Source organism: Scyliorhinus torazame, chromosome 16 (genome assembly GCF_047496885.1).
Source record: "Scyliorhinus torazame isolate Kashiwa2021f chromosome 16, sScyTor2.1, whole genome shotgun sequence".
In the NCBI taxonomy this organism is placed as follows: Eukaryota; Metazoa; Chordata; class Chondrichthyes; order Carcharhiniformes; family Scyliorhinidae; genus Scyliorhinus; species Scyliorhinus torazame.
The window spans coordinates 182229750-182249620 of record NC_092722.1 but is presented as its reverse complement, the minus strand read 5'-3'; the positions used below and the strand labels follow the sequence as shown (position 1 = coordinate 182249620).

General features: G+C 47.8%; 1 protein-coding gene across 8 annotated transcripts in view; it reads left to right on the top strand.

Moving 5' to 3' along the window:
- The window catches only part of lzts2a (leucine zipper, putative tumor suppressor 2a), a 223018-nt gene that overhangs the window by 194249 nt on the left and 8898 nt on the right, over positions 1 to 19871 (top strand). For 6 of the 8 annotated variants that reach the window (XM_072479560.1, XM_072479561.1, XM_072479558.1 and 3 more), the window contains 2 exons: positions 8699 to 9214; positions 16662 to 17534. In XM_072479560.1, the coding sequence (XP_072335661.1) occupies positions 8738 to 9214; positions 16662 to 17534 (1350 nt within the window). In that variant the 5' untranslated portion in view covers positions 8699 to 8737. Of the gene's footprint in view, positions 1 to 7988; positions 8082 to 8698; positions 9215 to 16661; positions 17535 to 19871 lie in introns of those variants that run through there. The other 2 variants (XM_072479564.1, XM_072479563.1) reach the window with 2 other exon arrangements.

Below are 19871 nucleotides of genomic sequence, written 5' to 3'. Positions count from 1 at the left end.
AGCACAATTGCGTCACAGCTCCAGGGTCCCAGGTTCGATTCAGGCTTGGGTCACTGTCTGTGCGGAGTCTGCACGTCCTCCCCGTGTGTGCGTGGGTTTCCTCCGGGTGCTCCGGTTTCCTCCCACAGTCCAAAGCTGTGCAGGTTAGGTGGATTGGCCATGATAAATTGCCCTTAGTGTCCAAAATTGCCCTTAGTGTTGGGTGGGGTTACTGGGTTATGGGGATAGGGTGGAGGTGTTAACCTTGGGTAGGGTGCTCTTTCCAAGAGCCGGTGCAGACTCGATGGGCCGAATGGCCTCCTTCTGCACTGTAAATTCTATGATAATCTATGATAAAGGTAACGATCTGTTACAGAGCAAGTTATCATGGAGTTTCTTTGTACTCCCCTGGAACTACACCGAGCATGACTGTCCATTTGTACGTCTTACAACCATCTGCTGATGGCCGGATGTGCCCCCACTTCTATTTGAGTGCCTAGTCACATGACCACTGTCTTGAGACCACATGGTGTGTCTGTACTTCCACCTGCTGGTTGGAAGTCGCGCCACCAACCATCTATGATATTACTCACAGGCATATCACCACAGACTTCTCCCATGTTCCGCTCTGAGGGGTGTGTTGAGATGGGAGCATCTACCTCCGCAAAGACACAATCAAAATTAGTATCTTTCTGGTCTGTGTGTCTCAGTCTGACCCCGGGACAGTGGGAATTGTCAGCTGGGTCGTTGGGAATTGATCACTTGTGTCACAGAAAGGTAATACTTACGGGTCTAGTTGAAGCGGCCGGGGGGAATGCGTGCTACCCCTGTAAATTAGTCATGAAGGATTTATTCTGGGGGCAGTGTGTTCAGTTTTCGGTGTCAGTGGCTTGGGTTCCAGTCCCAAATGTCTGCAGCCTGCAACTCGCAAGTAGCAATCTGAGACCCTGTTGTCTCGGTAATGCGAGCACAAGGTTTCATTACATCTTCCTAGAAATCTACCCGAGTTCATTACCAGTTACCAGGGCAGCACGGTAGCATAGTGGTTAACACAATTGCTTCACAGCCCCAGGGTCCCATGTTCGATTCCCGGCTTGGGTCACTGTCTGTGCGGAGTTTGCACGTTCTCCCCGTGTGTGCGTGGGTTTCCTCCGGGTGCTCCGGTTTCCTCCCACAGTCCAAAGACGTGCAGGTTAGGTGGATTGGCCATGCTAAATTGCCCTTAGTGTCCAAAATTGCCCTTAGTGTTGGGTGGGGTTACTGGGCTGTGGGGATAGGGTGGAGGTGTGACCTTGGGTAGGGTGCTCTTTCCAAGAGCCAGTGCAGACTCGATGGGCCGAATGGCCTCCTTCTGCACTGTAAATTCTATATCAATGAAGAAAACAGGCCAAAGGTCAAATTAAAGATGGAACTGATCAATGCTGTAACTAAGCAAACACAACCAGCCAACTTAGTAGTTTGCTCAGTCGGGGTGATAACTGAGGGTATCTTTAGGATTCATCCTGGGGTGTCGCTGACCAGGCCAGAAGTTACTGACCATCCATTGCTGCCATTGGGAAGCTGGTGGGGGGGCTATCTTTTTGAAACAGGATAGGCCATTCGGAAAGGATACTCCTGACATGACGATGGGTAAAAGAGTTCCAGGATTTTGACCCCAGCGACATCATTGACTTGATGTGCAGGATAACAGGTCTCCTGAATAAACTATTAAAATAGTTAAAAGAATAAGTAGTTAAAAGACCACACGGAGCAATTCTTCATTCCACTTGAGAATCCAGAGCAAAGTGGGCAGCAAGGCCAATTTTTTTCCAGTGGGAAGGAAAGTTTCTTCCCGTATACTCTGTCCAGACCATTCACGGTTTTTGTTTACCCCTATCAAATCTCCTCTCAATCCTTTCTGCTCCAAGGGAAACGGTCCCGACTTCTCTGATCTATCCACACAACAAATTTCCTCGTCCTTGCAACCATGCCGGTGGACCTCTGCACCCTCACATCCTTCCTAAATGTGGCACCCAGAACTGAGCACAATACTCCAGTTGAGGCTGAACGAGTGTTTCCTCCAAGCTTAACATAATCTCCTTGCTCTTGTACTCTATGTCCGTGCTAATAAAGCCCAAGATACCGTAGGCTTTATTAACAGCCCTTTCAACCTGTTCTGCCACCCGCAATGACTGATGAACATATGTACCTGTGGTGATATGCATCACTGTAAATACACAAGGGGTTAATGTAAATACACTACGACTAAGTAAACACTAGAGGGAGCACCAGAGACGTGACATGCAGACATACAGCTAATGAACACATAGAATAGGACACGACCAATGGGCAGTCAAGACACCCAGAGGTGACACTACCACAAGGGGGCATTACACAACCCATATAAAAGGACAGGGCACACATGCTCTTTCTCTTTCCAGAAAGACACTTAGAGAGAAGGGCAGGGGCAGATCAGAAGCATCACACCCACCGCATGGCTTAGAGCAGACTGGTTAGTTAGACTGAGTTACTACAGCAAGATTAGCAGGAGAGTCGAACTCGAGTAGGAGAATTGTTAACTGTTCAATAAATGTGTTAAACCTATCTCCGAGTCTGAACCTTCCTTTGTCAGAGCGTACATCAAGGAAGCAGCTTATGCTACATGATGAAGCATAACACAGCAATACCCAGGTCCCCTTGAGGTTCAGGGGGTACTTATGCAGATCCTTCCTTTTGGATAGTTAATGGGTGGAATGGAGACCATGAAAATGGAGACTTGTGGAAGGGGGGGGGGAATGGTGGGTGGGTGGGTGGGGAGGATGGGGTGGAGGTACAGGGAGTTGAATATGTTTTTTTCTGGTTCCACGTTTTCTTGTGATTCTCTTGTCGGGTTGCCTCATGAGGTTTTCTAACCGTTGTGCTGAAGTTCTGACCCCGATGCTAAGAGTCGCAATATCTATGTAGCAGTGACAAACAATCACCGTACAAGCAATCTCCCCTTGGTGAAGGAATTGAGAACCACTTTGTAAACATGGTTCTTGGATTGGAGCGCATTATCTCTAGTTTTGACAAGCCCATTATTTTGAAAAGTAATAAAATGATTACTCTAAATCGCTGGCTTTTAAAGCAGACCGAGGCAGGCCAGTAGCACGGTTCAATTCCTGTACCAGCCTCCCCGAACAGGCGCCAGAATATGGCGACTAGGGGCTTTACACAGTAACTTCATTTGAAGCCTACTTGTGACAATAAGCGATTTTAATTTCATTTTATCTATTCATTATGCTGCTGCATGCACTGGAGGCAGCGTTGTAAGGCAAAGTGAAGTCAATAGCACTAGATTCTTGCTCAGTAATTTGCCGAAAGAAGCATTAAATTCAGAGCAGCCTACCCATAATCACCTAGAATCATCGCTTTGCCGACAGGTTTCGAGTCAACAAATGATTTATTGACAAACTGTTTGACTGTAACGTCTCACAATGTATAATAAAGCCAGAGAACACGGGGTTAGTTTTCTTTCTTTGAACTTGAGCATGTTTGATTACCTGAACAGAGGGAGACCAGGTGGCACGGTAGCACAGTGGTTAGCACTGTTGCTTCACAACGACAGGATCCCAGGTTCGATTCCCAGCTTGGGTCACTGTCTGCGGAGTCTGCACGTTCTCCCTGTGTCTGCGTGGGTTTCCTCCGGGTGCTCCGGTTTCCTCCCACAAGTCCTGAAAGACTTAGGTGATTTGGACATTCTGAATTCTCCCCCTGTGTACTCAAACAGGCGCCGGAATGTGACGACGAGGGGCTTTTCACAGTAACTTCATTGCAGTGTTACTGTAAGCCTACTTGTGACAATAATAAAGATTATTATTATTAGATTATTATGAGGACTTTCCCCATCTGATTTTCCATCCAGTTAAATTAATGGGAAATCAGGAGTGTACAGGCATTCGATTAATAATGTATGATTGGGCTCTGTTCCCCCCCCTCCCCACTTTCCTTGGGCAACCCACACATCCGTGTGCAGGGATCTTATCCTGTCCTCCGTCACAATAGATTTAGTTCAGTCACTAACTCCCTGGAATCAACACCAGGTGCCACAAGAAGCCATTTTACGCGGCAAGAATTTAACAACTGGATTAAGGAACATATTGCAAGTAAACGGCTTTCTTCCAGACCATTGTTTTAATTTGTTTTTAAACCAGTGAGAATTAGGGAGGGATAAAATCAATACATCACTTGATTGTCAATGATTTTCTGCTGAAGCGGTGATGCAGCCTGATGGAGAGTGGTGCAGGAATGTTTTATCCCCTGGAGTAACATCGCCAGGAACACGTCCTTTGTTACCACCGATCCAATGAAAATTCTGATTTGAAAATAATACACTTCTGGCACCAGATGGGATTGTTGGGTTCGTAACGGCGTTATTTGCTTCATTGCACCCTTCTGCTTATGAAAATAATGACACTGCCCCTATGATTTATGTTGGATGAAAATCCACAATTAATTCAGCCACCTCTGCCATCTTGTGCCAAGCTTGGAGAATGAAGATGATCTGGGGTGGTACTTAAATCAAATAGAAAATTAGCCGGAACCAGTGTTGCTAGCCCTCCCAAGATTACTCCAGAGTCTCCGGGAGTTAAAGGTCAGCGTGCAGGACGCTGCAGATCGCAACCCAGGCGAGAAATCATAGGGACGATAAAACTTCGTAAAGAATTCAACTGAACTTTTAAAGTCGTATTGCTGTTTCACATTGGCAGCAGCATTCCTCGTATTACAATAGTGACTACACTTCAACAAAAAATCTCCCTGAGCTAATGTGAATAATGGTCACTGTTACTGTACCCTTATCATCATGTAAGGTGATGTCCCCTTTAAGACCGGGCTTGGAACCCTGGGGGACTCCGCCTCCGGCTCTGCCCACCAGGGAGTCGTATCTCAGGGGCCGCTCTGTAGGCGGCACTCAGTAAGCACCCGTCTCGGCATCAGGTTAGTTCTCAGCTTATTAAAGCCTTTACCGTTCTACTCTCTTGCGTCGTTATTGAGGGTACTACAGCTACAAGGTGCTTTGCGCGTCCTGGGATTGTGAGAGGCGGTATAGAAATGCAAGTCTCTTTCTTCCTTGACCAGTGAAAGGTATTGCAGTGACTGAGGATTATTTTTGGAACGTCAACCTACTTAACTAGCAATGGCAGAAGACTGAACTGAGACTTCTGCCCTGTCACTGGGAGGCATTATCCCCACTCAGTGATTTCCCCAGATGGTTCAAATAATCACTTTCTTTTGGCTTCCAACTGCCAGGCCTGCTCTTGAGTTAGTCGTCTAGACATTAATTTCCCTCTTGGCTCCCTTTGGCTGATATGCGTAATATCAGCCAGTGTTGGCTGTGGGACACTATTGTAGAAACGTTCAAAACCACCGTATACCAGTTGGCCCAATGAGCCTACTCCACTAGGCCGTCCCGCTATTTTTAAAAACCTAATTCTTTTCCTTTCTCCATGTCGTTACTTTCTAGGAAAGTATCTCTCCTCCTATTAAACACTTCCATTGATTCAGCATCCGTGATCTTGTGGGGCAGTGCACTCCACAGTCTCACGACACCAGTGCGAAGATATTTTCCTTGAATTCATTTTTAAAAATTGGGTTACTTCTAACTTTTACGATTTTGGGGCCAATCTTGTGAATGTGCACCAGAGGCAGGAAGGCTTGTCCGCTGCCCATATTGTGTCATGATGAGGTTTTCAGCCATTTTACATGCATTATAGAAATAGGGGGGGGGGGGGGTGATTCTCCACCCGCTTTACGCCTGGCGCACACCCCGCTATGGCTGGAGAAGAGTGGGAGAGCCCGTAAACATGGCTCATGCCGGACACCGATCAGAATTATGCTGGGCATGAATAAGTATTTGAATATGCTTTTTAAGTTTAAAATCGGATTCTCCCAGCTCCCTGGATTCTTCTCCCACCCCCAGCACAGCTGAGACCAGCAGGAATCATCGGTCTCCACCACTGGAGCATTGTCAAGGGTGCCTTGGGGACGGGGCCACGTTGGCACAGCCAAGGGACCCGATTGGCAAGACCTTAAAGGGGTCAGAGCCTTGAAGGGATGGGGCCTAAAGGGGCAGGGAATGTGGCGACCTCATAGTGGGGTGGTGCTCACCTAGAGGGGGGGATCCTGATGCAAGTGAGAAGTTGGGGGGGGGTTGGTGGTGGTTGTCTGAAGGCAGACCCTGTGGTGTGGCCCTGGTGCCAATGGTCCTTGGGGCGGGGGGATTGATGCTGGCGGGAGGGGCATTGCAGCCTGATGTTGCGGGGGGTCTTCACTGTCGGTTTGAGATCGGGGTGTCCTTTATAAACAGCACCCTGATCTCCGTGAAGCCAGCTTGCAGGCGTGTTGAGGCCCCGCCCCTCAGTGACGGGATTTTCTGCGCAACCCGCCGTGTGATTTATTTCCGTGGTGGAGGCCAGCGGGATTTTCTGGTCCCACCATTGTAGACAGGATTTCCTGTTGAATGTGTTCTCTGGGAAATCCGAGGCGGGGATGAGCCGTTGGTGGGACCAAGGATCCCGCCAGCATGAACAGCTGGAAATTCCGATCTAAGTGTGGGTGGATTGAGATCTGAATCAGGCCAAACCACCCAGTCGCACCTCGATTCCCGCCGGAGACCACACTTTGAACTATTTAGGGAGAATTTGGCCCGTGGTTTGTGGACCACCCAGAGGCAGGTGAAACTGGCGTGCATCATTGATGGAATGCGCCATTTTGGAAAACTGGTTGGTACGGATTCCTCTACCAGCAGGGGGAAATTGCTCCTTGCCTTGATGATCTTTATTTTAATAGGTTGGTCAGTTCACTTTAACCTGCTTATCAAATCGGTGAAGTTGCTGGAATTCCCCAGCATTGCTGGGAGTGCTTTCACCACAGACTGCAGCGGTTCAAGAGGGTGCATCATTACACGCAAGGATGGTGAACAAATGCCAGCCTTCACAGTGATCCCCACCCTTGCCCACATCCTCCGCCCCCCCCCCCCCCCCCAACCACATCCCCAGAATAAGAAAAATAGGGAACATCATCAAAGTCCAAAGACGTGCATTGGCCATGATAAATTGCCCTAAGTAAGCAAAAAGTTTGGGGGGGTTATTGGGTTACAGGGATAGGGTGGAAGTGAGGGCTTAAGTGGGTCGGTGCAGACTCGATGGGCCGAATGGCCTCCTTCTGCACTGTATGTTCTATGTCCGGTCTCTGTCAGAGCTACTCATTGTCAATATCATGTAAACTGTTGCATTTTTCTAATTTGGCAATTAAATACTTGCTGTGAACAATTTGTGTGCGAAACCTTTCTCGTTGCGCCAGACAAACTGTACCTGTGTTGCCTGAATATAGAATAGCAGATCTGTCTGTGGGTTTGCAAACAAACCCAGGTAATTAAACACAGCTACATTAAACCTCCAAAGGAAGGAACCCAGCTGGTGTTTTTGAAGACGTCCCTTAAAACTAAAGCCCCAAAATGCTCACCAGCAGAATCTTGTTATGTTTGAAATTACACGAGTTTGTGGGTCAGGGGGGTGGAGATATGTTCCAGATTTAGTCCAGTTTGTGCCAGCAATGATTGTTCACACGCCAGCAGTCCACAAGCTCCTTGACCTCCTGGTGTTCAATGACCATGGAATTAATGGTGCAAAATGTCATTACCTCGGGTCTATTGAGCAACAGTTAATTACTGAATCTGATTACTTCTCATTTTCTTGTTTTTTTTTAAAGGATGGGGAGGGGGGATAAATAACTGGATAGCTTCATAATTCATTTTTAAAATATGTCAGCAATAGCCAGTCATTAAACCAACCTCAAACATCTCATCATGACATCTAATTGATGAGTTATGAATATCTAACACAAAGCTAGTTGTCAGCATTACTCAACAGACCTTACAATTTGGTTGCATCATTTAGGTGTGTGATGTCACTAAATGTCATATTGAAGAGGATATATTTACCCGTCAACTGCCCATCTCCACCTGTAATGTATTTTGCTTTTTTAAGAGCATGTTTTTTCTAGTATCTCATTATATGTGTCAAGATCAGGGATGTCAGCACTCGGGAATGAAACACTTTTCAAGTTTGAGTACAGCAGGTCAGGTATAGAACAACCAAATGTGGAGCAGAGCTCGCTCGGTTCTGTCTCAAGCTCAGCAGTGGATTGTATCAGTAGGAATTTGCGATAACCTGTACTCGACGTCCTTACGATCTGTTTGATTAATTGAGCTAATTTGCTGGCATGAGCTGCACTTCAGTGCTATCTGTTCTCGCGTAATGTTTAGACAGTGAGATTGAGAGATAATTCAGCAATGTCCTGTCTTCATCGGATATGATGTACCTTTTCCAACGCGAGTGATTAAATAGAAACTGCAAGTTAGAATCCCCGCCACCTCCTTTCTGTCCTAGGGACACTTGTCCCAATTATGCTGGGAACTCGCGGAATTTAACCTGTTTGATATGGCAGTTTTCCACTGTGCGTTTTAATACAAAACGCTGCTTACAGGGTGAGGAGATTCTGACTAGGCTGACATTTATTTCACATCCCCGGCCATCTTGCCTGATTTTGCGTAGCAAGGGTTAATAATGTTCCTCAGTGGAGGGGGGGGGGGGGGGGACTTTTTTTCAATTGATTGAAACGTTGAAGTGGAAGGAATATATATTTTGTCAGCTTTTGTGTTCCACTAATTATTTCTGTCTTTGTTTCATCTGGTTGTCAGGGACCCCAAACACTGTGGACATTGTGACAGTTCATCACCATGGCAATGGTTCAGGCAATGCCCATAGCTTCTGAGCATCAGAATTCAGAAAGTGAGACCAACCTGCAAACCTCTGCAGCATCGCCAATCTTGCAGAGCACCATGGGAAGTGTTGGCAGCCTGGTGTCCGGGCGCAACTACCACGATAAGCACTGTAAGGCCACCGAATACTCGAGCAAGTGTCGCAAAACTGGCCAGGCGCAGAGCATTTACAGGCAACCGGATGGGCACCTAAAAAATGGCTACTCTCAGGACCGTGTTGGAGGAGTGGCAACCAGGAAACAGTGTTCAGCAACTGGAAAAAGTGGAAACTATGCCTATTTGAATGAAGACCACCGCAACGGAGGCTGGAACACGATGGAATCGCCCAGCAGCCCTTGCAGTGACCCTGAGGATTTCCGCGAGCCGAGGTCGATGAATGGAAACATCCGAGGGCCTCCTCCAAAAATAATTCCAGTCTCGGGCAAACTGGAGAAGGTAGGTCACACTTTCGCTTTTCCACTGGGGCCTATTCACTGATGCACCAGTCAGCTGGGCTGTAGATTCTCCACGTAAGCCTTCATATTGAGGGTTGACGGGCAAGACATCAACCGCAGAGATTACACTCTGGGCTGCCTACTGCACAAATGCTTAATCTATTGTGTTAGACCCATTTATTTTGTTAAACGTGTGTTAAAGCAATGCACTTTGAGTCCTATCTGCTTCTCAATTGTTTGTGCATTAATACCCCAGTGCAATGTGTATAGTGTCCATATTATAAGAGGGATGTAAAGGCACTGGATAAGGTACACGAATGAGGCCAGAGCTGAGAACTTGTCAGGCAAAAACTGAAAATGCTGGACAATCTCAGTAGGTCTGACAGCATCTGTGGAGAGAGAAGGGAGCTCACGTTTCCAGTCTAGACGACACCTGGTCAAAACAAGGTTGAATGGCCTGTGGCCGGAATTCTCCGGCCGTTGGGATTCTCTGTTCCCGCCGGCAGCACAACCCCTGCCCGGGTTTTCCCGGCGGTGCGGGGTGTCTTCAATGGCAAGCGGCGGGAAGGGAGAATCCCGCTGCCAGCGAGCGGCGCGCCGCCGAGAAACCCGTGGCCAGGCACCCGGAGAATCCTGTCGTAGTGGATATTCCGGCTCCATGCCAGCGCACGGGTTTCCCTGCGACGAGGGGTGCAGTCAACGGGCAATCCCGTTGACCATGGTGGGACCAGAAAATCCCGCTGGTGGGCCGCCCCCGCTGCTGAAAAACACGCGGCGGGGTGATCGGTAATTCCCACCCAATTAGTTTTTCCAGCATTTTCTGTTTTTATTTCAGATTTCCAGCATTTTGCTTTTCTTTATTGAATAGACTCGGGTTCCCTGCTCCTGAAAACAAAAGGCTGAGGGGTGACCTGAAAGAGGTCTTTAAGATGTTGAACATTGTTGATAGGGGAGATAGAGAGGGGAGGGATATAAACTAGGGGTCATCCCTATTAGGCAGTAACTAAGAAACCCAATTGAAAACTGAAACGTCTTCACTCAGCGAGTGGTCACAATATGGAATGCATTACTTCAAAGAATAGTTGAGGCGAATCGCAAAGAAGCATTCAAGGGGAGGCGAGAGGGAGAGAAAGGAATGGAAAGAAATGCTGATAGGGTGCGTTCAAGAAGGCAGGGCCAAGGATTGCTTGGAATATATGTATAGCATAGGGCAGTTGGACTGAATGGCCTGTTTCCATGCTGTAGACTCGAGGTAACAGCTTCACCTCCAGGATGCACATTTATTCTCCAGTGAGGTGGAGACGATCATAAAATGAATCCATTCAGGTGGTGGTCTTTGTGACTGGTTCAGAGAGAGATCGGCTAAATTGGCCTGCACCACCTTCATGTTTAGTGATGTGTTTACAGGAGTAAAACTGATTGTTAAGCAAGGCACTGGACTGGGTGCCGTTGATCAGAAGGAGTTTGAGGTCCGGAATCATAGTATCATAGAATTTACAGTGCAGAAGGAGGCCACTCGGCCCATCGTGTCTGCATTAGCCCTTGAAAAGAGCACCCAACTTAAGCCCACACCTCCACCCTATCCCTGTAACCCAACCTAACCTTTTTGGGCACTAAGGGCAATTTATCATGGCCAATCCACCGAACCTGCACGTCTTTGGACTGTGGGAGGAAACCAGAGCACCCGGAGGAAACCCACGCAGACACGGGGAGATTGTGCAGACTCCGCACAGACAGTGACCCAAGCCGGGAATCGAACCTGGGATCCTGGCGCTGTGTAGCAACTGTGCTAACCACTGTGCTACACGGCGACAAACGAAAGGTACTTGATGCAATGAGATCTCCATAAGTCACAGCCTCTTCATTCAAATGTAAAGATGAATGGAATCATCTGAACTTGCTGAGACCTACCCCTGTTGCTTCCATTTCAATAGCTGGAGTGGAAATGTCAGCTTTAATTCAGCTAATGAAAGCACTCCAATTTATTTGTGCGCTACTTGCTATGAGTGCGACAGTCGCAGCATAGTATCTCCTTTAAACTGTAAATGCTATGATTGAGGCGACAAAACCTAATAGCTTTGTGATGGCAGTAATCACAGGGGAGTGTGACACTCAGAACGCACTGGATTCTAAGCTAGCAGTCAGTTGCTTCTGCTCCTGATGTGGAGATGCCGGTGTTGGACTGGGACTGGGGTGAGCACAGTAAGAAGTCTTACAACACCAGGTTAAAGTCCAACAGGTTTGTTTCGAATCTCTAGCTTTCGGAGCGCAGAATGAAGAGGTGGGTTCCAGAAACATATATATATATATAGACAGAGTCAAAAATATAAGACGATACTTTGAATGCAAGTTTTTGCATTTGCAGGTAATTAAATCTTTACAGGTCCAGACGTGGCAACTGGACAGAGGGATAATCACACGTTAAAGAGGTGTCAATTGTCTCAAGGCAGGACAGTTAGTAAGATTTTACAAGCCTAGGCCAGATGGTGGGGGGTGAATGTGATGCAACATGAATGCAAGGTCCGGTTGAGGTCGTACTCGTGTGTGGACTTGGCTATAAGTTTCTACTCGCGATTCTGCGTTGTTGCACATCCTGAAGGCCGCCTTGGAGAACGCTTACCCGATTTCGTAGTTTCTCCACTCCGGGAAAGTACTGGACGATGAAGGGTACTCTGTCAGTTGTGTCCCGTGTTGGTCTTCTGAGGAGGTCGGTGCAGTTTTTTGCTGTGGTGCGTTGGAACTGTCACAACCGGAGTGGAGAAACTACGACATCATCTTCGCAGCTTTCAACACGTCATCGATGAAGACGAACATCTTGCCAAGGTCATCCCCACACCCCCACTACTTGCCTTCAAACAGCACGCAACCGCAAACAAACCATTGTTTGCAGTAAACTACCCAGCCTTCAGAACAGCGACCACAATACTACACAACCCTGCCATGGCAATCTCTGCAAGATTTGTGAACAGCACCCACCAGGTACGTGGTACATACTCGTGCGACTTGGCCAATGTTGTCTACCTCGTACGCTGCAGGAAAGAATGTCCTGAAGCGTGGTATATTGGCGAGACCATGCAGGCGCACCGACAACGGATGAACGGACATTGTGCGACAATCGCCAGGCAGGAATGTTCCCTTCCAGTCGGGGAACTCTTCAGCAGTCAAGGGCATTCAGCCTCTGATCTTCGGGTAAGCGTTCTCCAAGGCGACCTTCAGGACGCGCGACAACGCAGAATTGCCGAGTAGAAACCTATAGCCAAATTCCGCACACATGAGTACAGCCTCAATTGGGACCTTGGATTCATGTCGCATTACATTCATCTGGCCTGGAATTGCGAAATCCTACCACTTGTCCTGGCTTGAGACAATTCACACCTCTTTAACCTGTGATTATCCCTCTCTCCAGTTGCTCCATCTGGACCTGTAAAGACTTAATTACCTGCAAAGACTCTCATTCAAAGTATCGACTTGCATCATTGACTTTGTCTATATGCGTTTCTGGAACCCACCTTTTCATTCACCTGAGGAAGGAGCAGTGCTCCGAAAGCTAGTGATTCGAAACAAAGCTTGTTGGACTTTAACCTGGTGTAAGACTTCTTACTGTGCTTCTGCTCCTGACTTGGGTTTCAGCTTCCAAACACGTACCAACCCAGCTGGACTGAACTTACCCGGCCACCTTTCTTTCTGTTTTTTTCCTAAAAACAAAACGCTAAGGAAAATCTGTCCATTGTCATATTGTTGTTCGTGGGAGCTTGCTGTGCACAAATGTCCTTGTGTGCACATTGGCTGCTGTGCTTCCTGTGTTAACAATGGTCGGACCTTAGCAACCTTGTCAAGGCAAACTAGGGATCTAAACCCTTCATGAAGCCCGTGGTACAAGAGCCCCTGAGTGTAGCTGGTCCAACACTGGCTTTGTTCAGGAAAATCAGCTCTCTGTGATCTACCAGTCATCCCCAAGAGGAATGCTGCAGGTTGCCACCAAAAAGGCAAGTTTGTTAATAAATACTCACCCGACTACAGAATCGGGGAGTGGCATGATTACGCTCCTCCTCGGCTTCCCTCTTTGAAGGCTGCCCCCCCCCCCGCCCTCCTCCTAGCCCTATCCAATTGCTTCCCCGTCTCCACCAATCAACAATCCTTCCTCATCGACCTCTCTTCCTCCCTGTGTCTCCCCTCTCCACTCCCCACCCATCCAATCCTTTCCGAATTGCACCCCACCCTCCCGCCTGTGTGATTGTCTCCCCTCACCTACCCCCCTTCCTCGCTTCTGCGCCTACCCGAGAATGTCTACTGGCAATGCAGCAGACCAAAATGGAATTAAAATTCGGCTGAGAGGTGACAACTTTTAAATGAGGTTCAGGACCCAATATTGGATGTGCCCCACAGGGGCCTAGCCGTTCTGGTGCTGGGACCGTTCACAGTGTACATTCGTCGCCATACGTGGTCTGTTCTGTGTGGGTGTATCTTACACTTTGCACGCACATAAGAACATAAGAACTTGGAACAGGAGTAGGCCATCTGGCCCCTCGAGCCTGCTCCGCCATTCAATGAGATCATGGCTGATCTTTGTGGACTCAGCTCCACTCTCCGGCCCATACACCATATCCCCGAATCCCTTTATTCACATCACCTTGGCAACGGAGCCTGCTTGATGCCCATGTTGCAACTTATAGAGTGAGTACAGCCCTAAACATGTATCACTGAGGTGAAACATTGAGGCCAACTCCTAATGAGAATATAGCTGTAAACATACATTTTGGCGTTGAAGAAAAATGGAAATCTGATATATCAGGTTGTCTTATGCGCTGCAATTTACGGTTAAGTATTTATATTTTCGAGAATGGGAGTGTTATTGTGAGGAAGCTGATAAAATACCAGTTTTGTATCTGGCAAACATTTTAAAGAATTAGAACCTTTTAACAAATGAGATTTAAAAGCATTGTATAATATAAAATATCTTTTATCACCTATAATAAACTGCTAATCATAGAAGTACGGAATCGCTCACATTTTCACCTAGAATCGTAGGAAAATTACAGCACAGAAGGCGGCCATTGGGCCCATCTTGTCCATGCCAGCCCAAAGGGCACCCAGGTGCCCTTACTAGCTACACATTGGTTCTTCAGTACCTGCAATGTACTAGCAGTGAAATACAGATCCAACGGCCTGTCAATGTGTCGTGCAGTCCACAGTGTAGAAGATTAACAGATCACCTGATGCGACGTCCGAGGCTACAATCTTATGCTGCTACTTTAGCACAATGCTAGGTGCTGAAACGGTGCTGGCATCCCACTACCGCCTGACCCGGAAGTGAGAGGATGCCAGCTGAGCCAAGCTGGCACTGATAGAATAGCGCCGATGTTTGCATGGAATTCCCTTGTTCAGTGTTTTAAATGGGCCATTGCCACATAAAACACCAGACAAAGAAATACCATCCAAAGATTCGAAATACAGTAATAACTCTTGCCCCAATGCAGTTACAAGATTCATGAAGGTTATGTCAAAATTGGCACGGGGAATTGTTCAATGGTAACCGCTCCATTAAGAGGTGCAGCTTTAAACACAACCGCGGATACCTAAGGGCTTTCTAACATTCCTCAACAAAAAACAATCCCAGCTTTGAATTATTTATTTCCTTCAAAGTGCACTATATATGGAACTGAGAGAGTGAGTAAACAACTGTCTTTTAATTGAGTGCAGATGGATTCCTAAACCACAAGAATGAAGGTTTAGGCATCAGCTAAAAGCTGAGACTGAATCAAGATTTTTTTTTTCTCACTCTTCTTCACTTTCTCTTTCTTTTCTCTCTCAATCTCTTTATCTTCTATGGATGACACGTATTCTAACAATAGGTAACAGTACCACCAAATAAAGACCAAAAGTGGTTTGTCTGATGCCATTCTTGAAGATGTAAAAAAATATTTTCCAATTAAGGGGCAACTTAGCGTGGCCAATCTACCTACCCTGCATATCTTTTTGGGTTGTGGGGGCGAAACCCACGCAGACACGGGGAGAATGTGCAAACTCCACACAGACAGTGACGCAGGGCCGGGATCGAACCTGGGACCTCGGCGCTGTGAGGCAGCAGTGCTAAGCCACTGCGCCACCGTGCTGCCGCTTCAATCTTGAAGATTAATGCCACGCGTTGCACCGGATGGTTGAATAAGGGAATCAGACTGCAGTTTCAAATTAAAACGGTGAACTGAATTAAGGAGTTATTAAAGTAAAAGCAAAATAACGCAGATTCTGGATATGTGAGATACAAAACTGAAAAGGGTGGAAATCCTCAGCTGGCTGAACGGGGTTGGTGGAGAGAGAGAGAGAGAGAGAGAGAGAGACGGTGTCAGTCGTCCAGGTTTAATCGTCACAGCAGGGGTCAAATGATCGGCTGGCAGGCTTGCTGCCCACCTCCCCGAGAGCTGCCGGCCAATCAGAAGACTGGCAGTTCAGTAGCCTAAGCAGTGAGACCTGGAGCGATGGGCACTGCTGGGACTGCACCTGGGAAGGAGAGGAGAACATGCCAGCATTTCCCAAATAGGCAAATGGGGTCTGTGGGCACTGCCGTCAAACAGCAGGCCCCAGCAAGGGGGTGTGGAGAGGCTGGTTGGTGAGGCAAGCGCATGGCCATTGATGCCAAGGGTCCCTCATCAGACCACAGCGCGGAGTCTGCACGTTCCCCCCCGTGTGTGCGTGGGCTTCCTCCGGGTGCTCCGGTTTCCTCCCACAGTCCAAAGACGTGCAGGTTAGGTGGATTGCCCATGCTAAATTGCCCTTGGTGTCCAACGGTTAGGTGATTCACAAGAGGCTGTGATTGCTTCAGTGTTAATGTGAGTGAACCAGCTCCCTCTGTTAACAGGGTCCCAGGGGCTCAACCCAAAGGCAAGCCTGCACTGAGATCCCCCCCAGGCCCTGGATGGATTGTGCAGTTTACACAAAGGATGTCACTGCTGGAGGGAACCAGGTGAATGAAGAAAGTGTTTTAAAACCCTCCCCCAGGCACTTCGTTTTTGATCTCTGTTTCCAAAAAGAAAAGTGGGTGCAGCCAAGTGTTGGACTGGAGTGAATACAGCCAGCTGCAGAGAGATTATAAAAGACTGTTGCCAGGTTTAAACATTTGGTCAGTGGGTTTCCTTTTATTGTCTCGCACTGAAACCTGGCTGTGTTTGATACAACTGAGCAGGACAGGCACTTTCAATCTTAAAGGGGATTTGGCCGAATGAGTAAATCTTTGGCAAACCTTTTATTCTTTCTGTGGTCTGCAGCCATTCATTGTAAGGATGTGTAAACTGTTGATGGAGCATCACATCTGTTGTCTGATATTCACCCCTCCTTGAATAGAATCGAATAAAAATTGTTCAATTTAATATGATCTTCTTTAAATGACATATGTATTTATTTCTCTTTCTCTGTGGAAACTTGTTTCTGATTAAGGTTTAATTGTGTTTCAGAACATTGAAAAGAATTTGATCAGGCCGACAGCGTTCAAGCCCGTTCTTCCCAAGAACAGGAACGCTGTCCAGTACCTTGTTCCTCGTCCTGGTAACGGCCTGTCGGATAGTCAGGGGAGTCTGAATATTCTGTTCAACGGCAATTCGGTGGGGTCCGTCAACTGCGTCGAAAAGCGCAATTCCTTGCAGGGCTACAACTGCAGGAACAGCGCGAATTCGGGAACCATGTCGGACTCTGGGAGAAACTCCTTGTCCAGCCTCCCGACATACAGCACGGGCTGTGGCCACCACCCGGAGCCGGTCAGCTCCTCCACTGGACAAATTAACCTGGACGGGGGCGGGCAGCATGCTTTCCACGAGAGGGGCATGACGGGAATGAACGGCCTATCGAACTCCGACAGCGGCCGCTCTTCCTCCAGCAAGAGCACGGCGTCGCTGAACGGCCGGGGCCACCCGTTGTCGGACAGCGGCTCGTGCGACCGCTCGCCCGTCTCCAGCCACGAGCTGGCCATCCGGGAGCTGGAGGAGAAGCTGAGGGAGCGGGACACCGAGCTCCAGCAGCTGCGAGAGAGCCTGGACGAGAACGAAGCCGCCCTCTGCCAGATCTACGAGGAGAAGCAAAGGCGCTGCGAGCAGGAGATGGAGGAGCTGAAGCAGAACTGCGCCAGCAAGCTCAAGCAGAACTCTCAGAAGGCCCAGCGCATGCAGCAGGTCCTCCAGCTTCAGGTCTTTCAGCTGCAGCAGGAGAAGAAGAAACTCCAGGAGGACTTTGCCCAGTTGCTGCAGGAGCGCGAACTCTTGGAGAAGAAATGTGCCTCAATCGAGAAAGAGCAAACCGAGCTTGGCCCGAGACTGGAGGAAACCAAATGGGAGGTAGGTCACTTTCTTTGGAGAACCAGCAAAGATTTGGATTGCTTTTTATCTGGTACAGCACCTCACCTTCAAAATTGGATTTAATTTTAACTAAGAAAATATCAGCTCGAATTGATCAAAAGCATAACTATTTAAGGCAATATATTCACTGTCTCCTGCAATCAACAAGATAGCCTCATTTACCAAACCTGCTTGGTTACCAGCATAGCTAGCGAAGATACATGGTCGTGAGGCGCCTGGCCACCCCAGCACTTCAACCATCCCAAGGGAGTTACTGTGCAAAGAGTCTGTTCTGCCAGACCATTGGTGCAACCCCGAGGCCACAAAGTGTTTGGAGGGTCCGCTGTTCGTTAGCGTGTCACTGGCGTGCTGCAGGTGCCAAGCCGGAGTGCCACCAATAGCCCATCAGATTCGAGGGAGGGTGGGAAATAGGCACCCACCATACCAAGAGGTAGGCAATCCTGTTGCGGCAGCTTGAAAGGTCCTAATTTCTTCTGGGGGGGGGGGAGAGCTGATGGGGGGGGAGGGATGGGTGGCCCATGAACACTTAAAAAAAAAAAAACGGAATTCTTTTTTTTGTGAATGGCCGTCAGCCAAGGTCTATGGTCCAGTTCTTTTAAAGGAACTGCTGGTTAGAACACTCGATGCGTGTTACAACTGGGCAGAGCATTTCCCAATTAACCTGAAAACTGCAATCCAACAACCAAGCAAGAGTCTGATTTGCATTTTTAAGGAGCTTCTCTGCCACATGCTCACCGATCAGACATCACCAGGGTATCCATGGTGACCTGTTGATTTTTAAAGTGTTCTCTATCTGTTTTGTCACATCCTTCCTGGCTTCCTTGCCCCCCACCCCACACACACACACACTTTCCTTCTCTATAAGAGCATAAGAAATTGAAGCAGGAGCAGGCCATTTGGCCCCTCGAGCCTGTTCAGTTCAGTCCGATTTTGGTTGACATTCTATTTCAACTCAACGGGCAGGCGGTGGCCTAGTGGTATTGTCCTTGGACCAGAGACCCAGGGTCCCGGGGTCCCGGGTCCCGGGTTCCAGTCCCACCGCGGCAGATGGTGAAATTTGAATTCAATAAAAATCTGGAATTAAAAGCCTAATGATGACCACGAAACCATTGCCGATTGTCGTAAAAAACCATCTGGTTCACTGATGTCCTTCAGGGAAGGAAATCTGCCGTCCTTACCTGGTCTGACCTACATGTGACTCCAGACCCCCACAGCGATGCGGTTGGCTTTTATCTGCCACCCCCGCATTGAAATGGCCGAACAAGCCACTCAGTTCAAGGACAATTAAGGATGGGCAACAAATGCTGGCCCAGGCAGTGACACCCACATCCCAAGAACACTTTTAAAATTTCCCCTTCATCCCCAAATCCCTTAGTGCCCAATAATCTACCCATTCTCAGTCTTGAATATACTCAACGATGGAGCAACCTCAGCTCTCTGAAACCAAGGATTCGCAACCTGTCCAATAAAGAAACTTCTCGTCATCTCAGCCCCCACCCCATATCCTGAGAACATGCCCCCTAGTTCTAGACTCTACAGCCAGGAGAAACAGCCTCTGTCGATGCTGTCAAGCCCTTGAAGAATTTGATATGTTTCAATGAGAGACACTCTCACACGTCTCAACTTTCTTCCTCTCTTTTCCCTTCCCCTTTTCCTAAATAAAACTATTGGCACCTCTCCATGAAGATTAAATAAGGCTGAAAGTGAAATTAAGTTGAAGCAATTATTGTGTGGGTTGAACCCGCCTTGCCTGTTATCTCAATTGGATGATTTGTGTGGAAAAACCAAATGAAGAATAATTTGGAAAGGACTGAAACATACAGTTGAGGTTGCTTCCAGCTTCCTATGACCCAGTCATCATTCTTAGCACAGGGCTAAATCGCTGGCTTTTAAAGCAGACCAAGGCAGGCAGCAGCACGGTTCAATTCCTGTACCAGCCTCCCCGAACAGACGCCGGAATGTGGCGACTAGGGGCTTTTCACAGTAACTTCATTTGAAGCCTGTTTGTGACAATAAACGATTTTCATTTTGTTTCTATTCCCCACTCTCTAAACTCTACCTGTGACTTGGACCCATGTTAGAGAACGTTATTCAGTCTGAAATGAGAAGCTTTGATATCTTGTCGGTACACGCAACCACAGCTGAAAACCAGGGATACGCTAAACCGCCCTCGCCAATCCAAGATTTATCAAATTGCCGAGTACTTTAAACTCTGGGTTTTGTGAACATGAGGCTATAGTAAAAGAGTTTTTTTTTAAAGAAGAAAGGTATCTGTGAAGGAGGTGAATTGCAGGAAAAATTGAAAGTTGCAAAAAT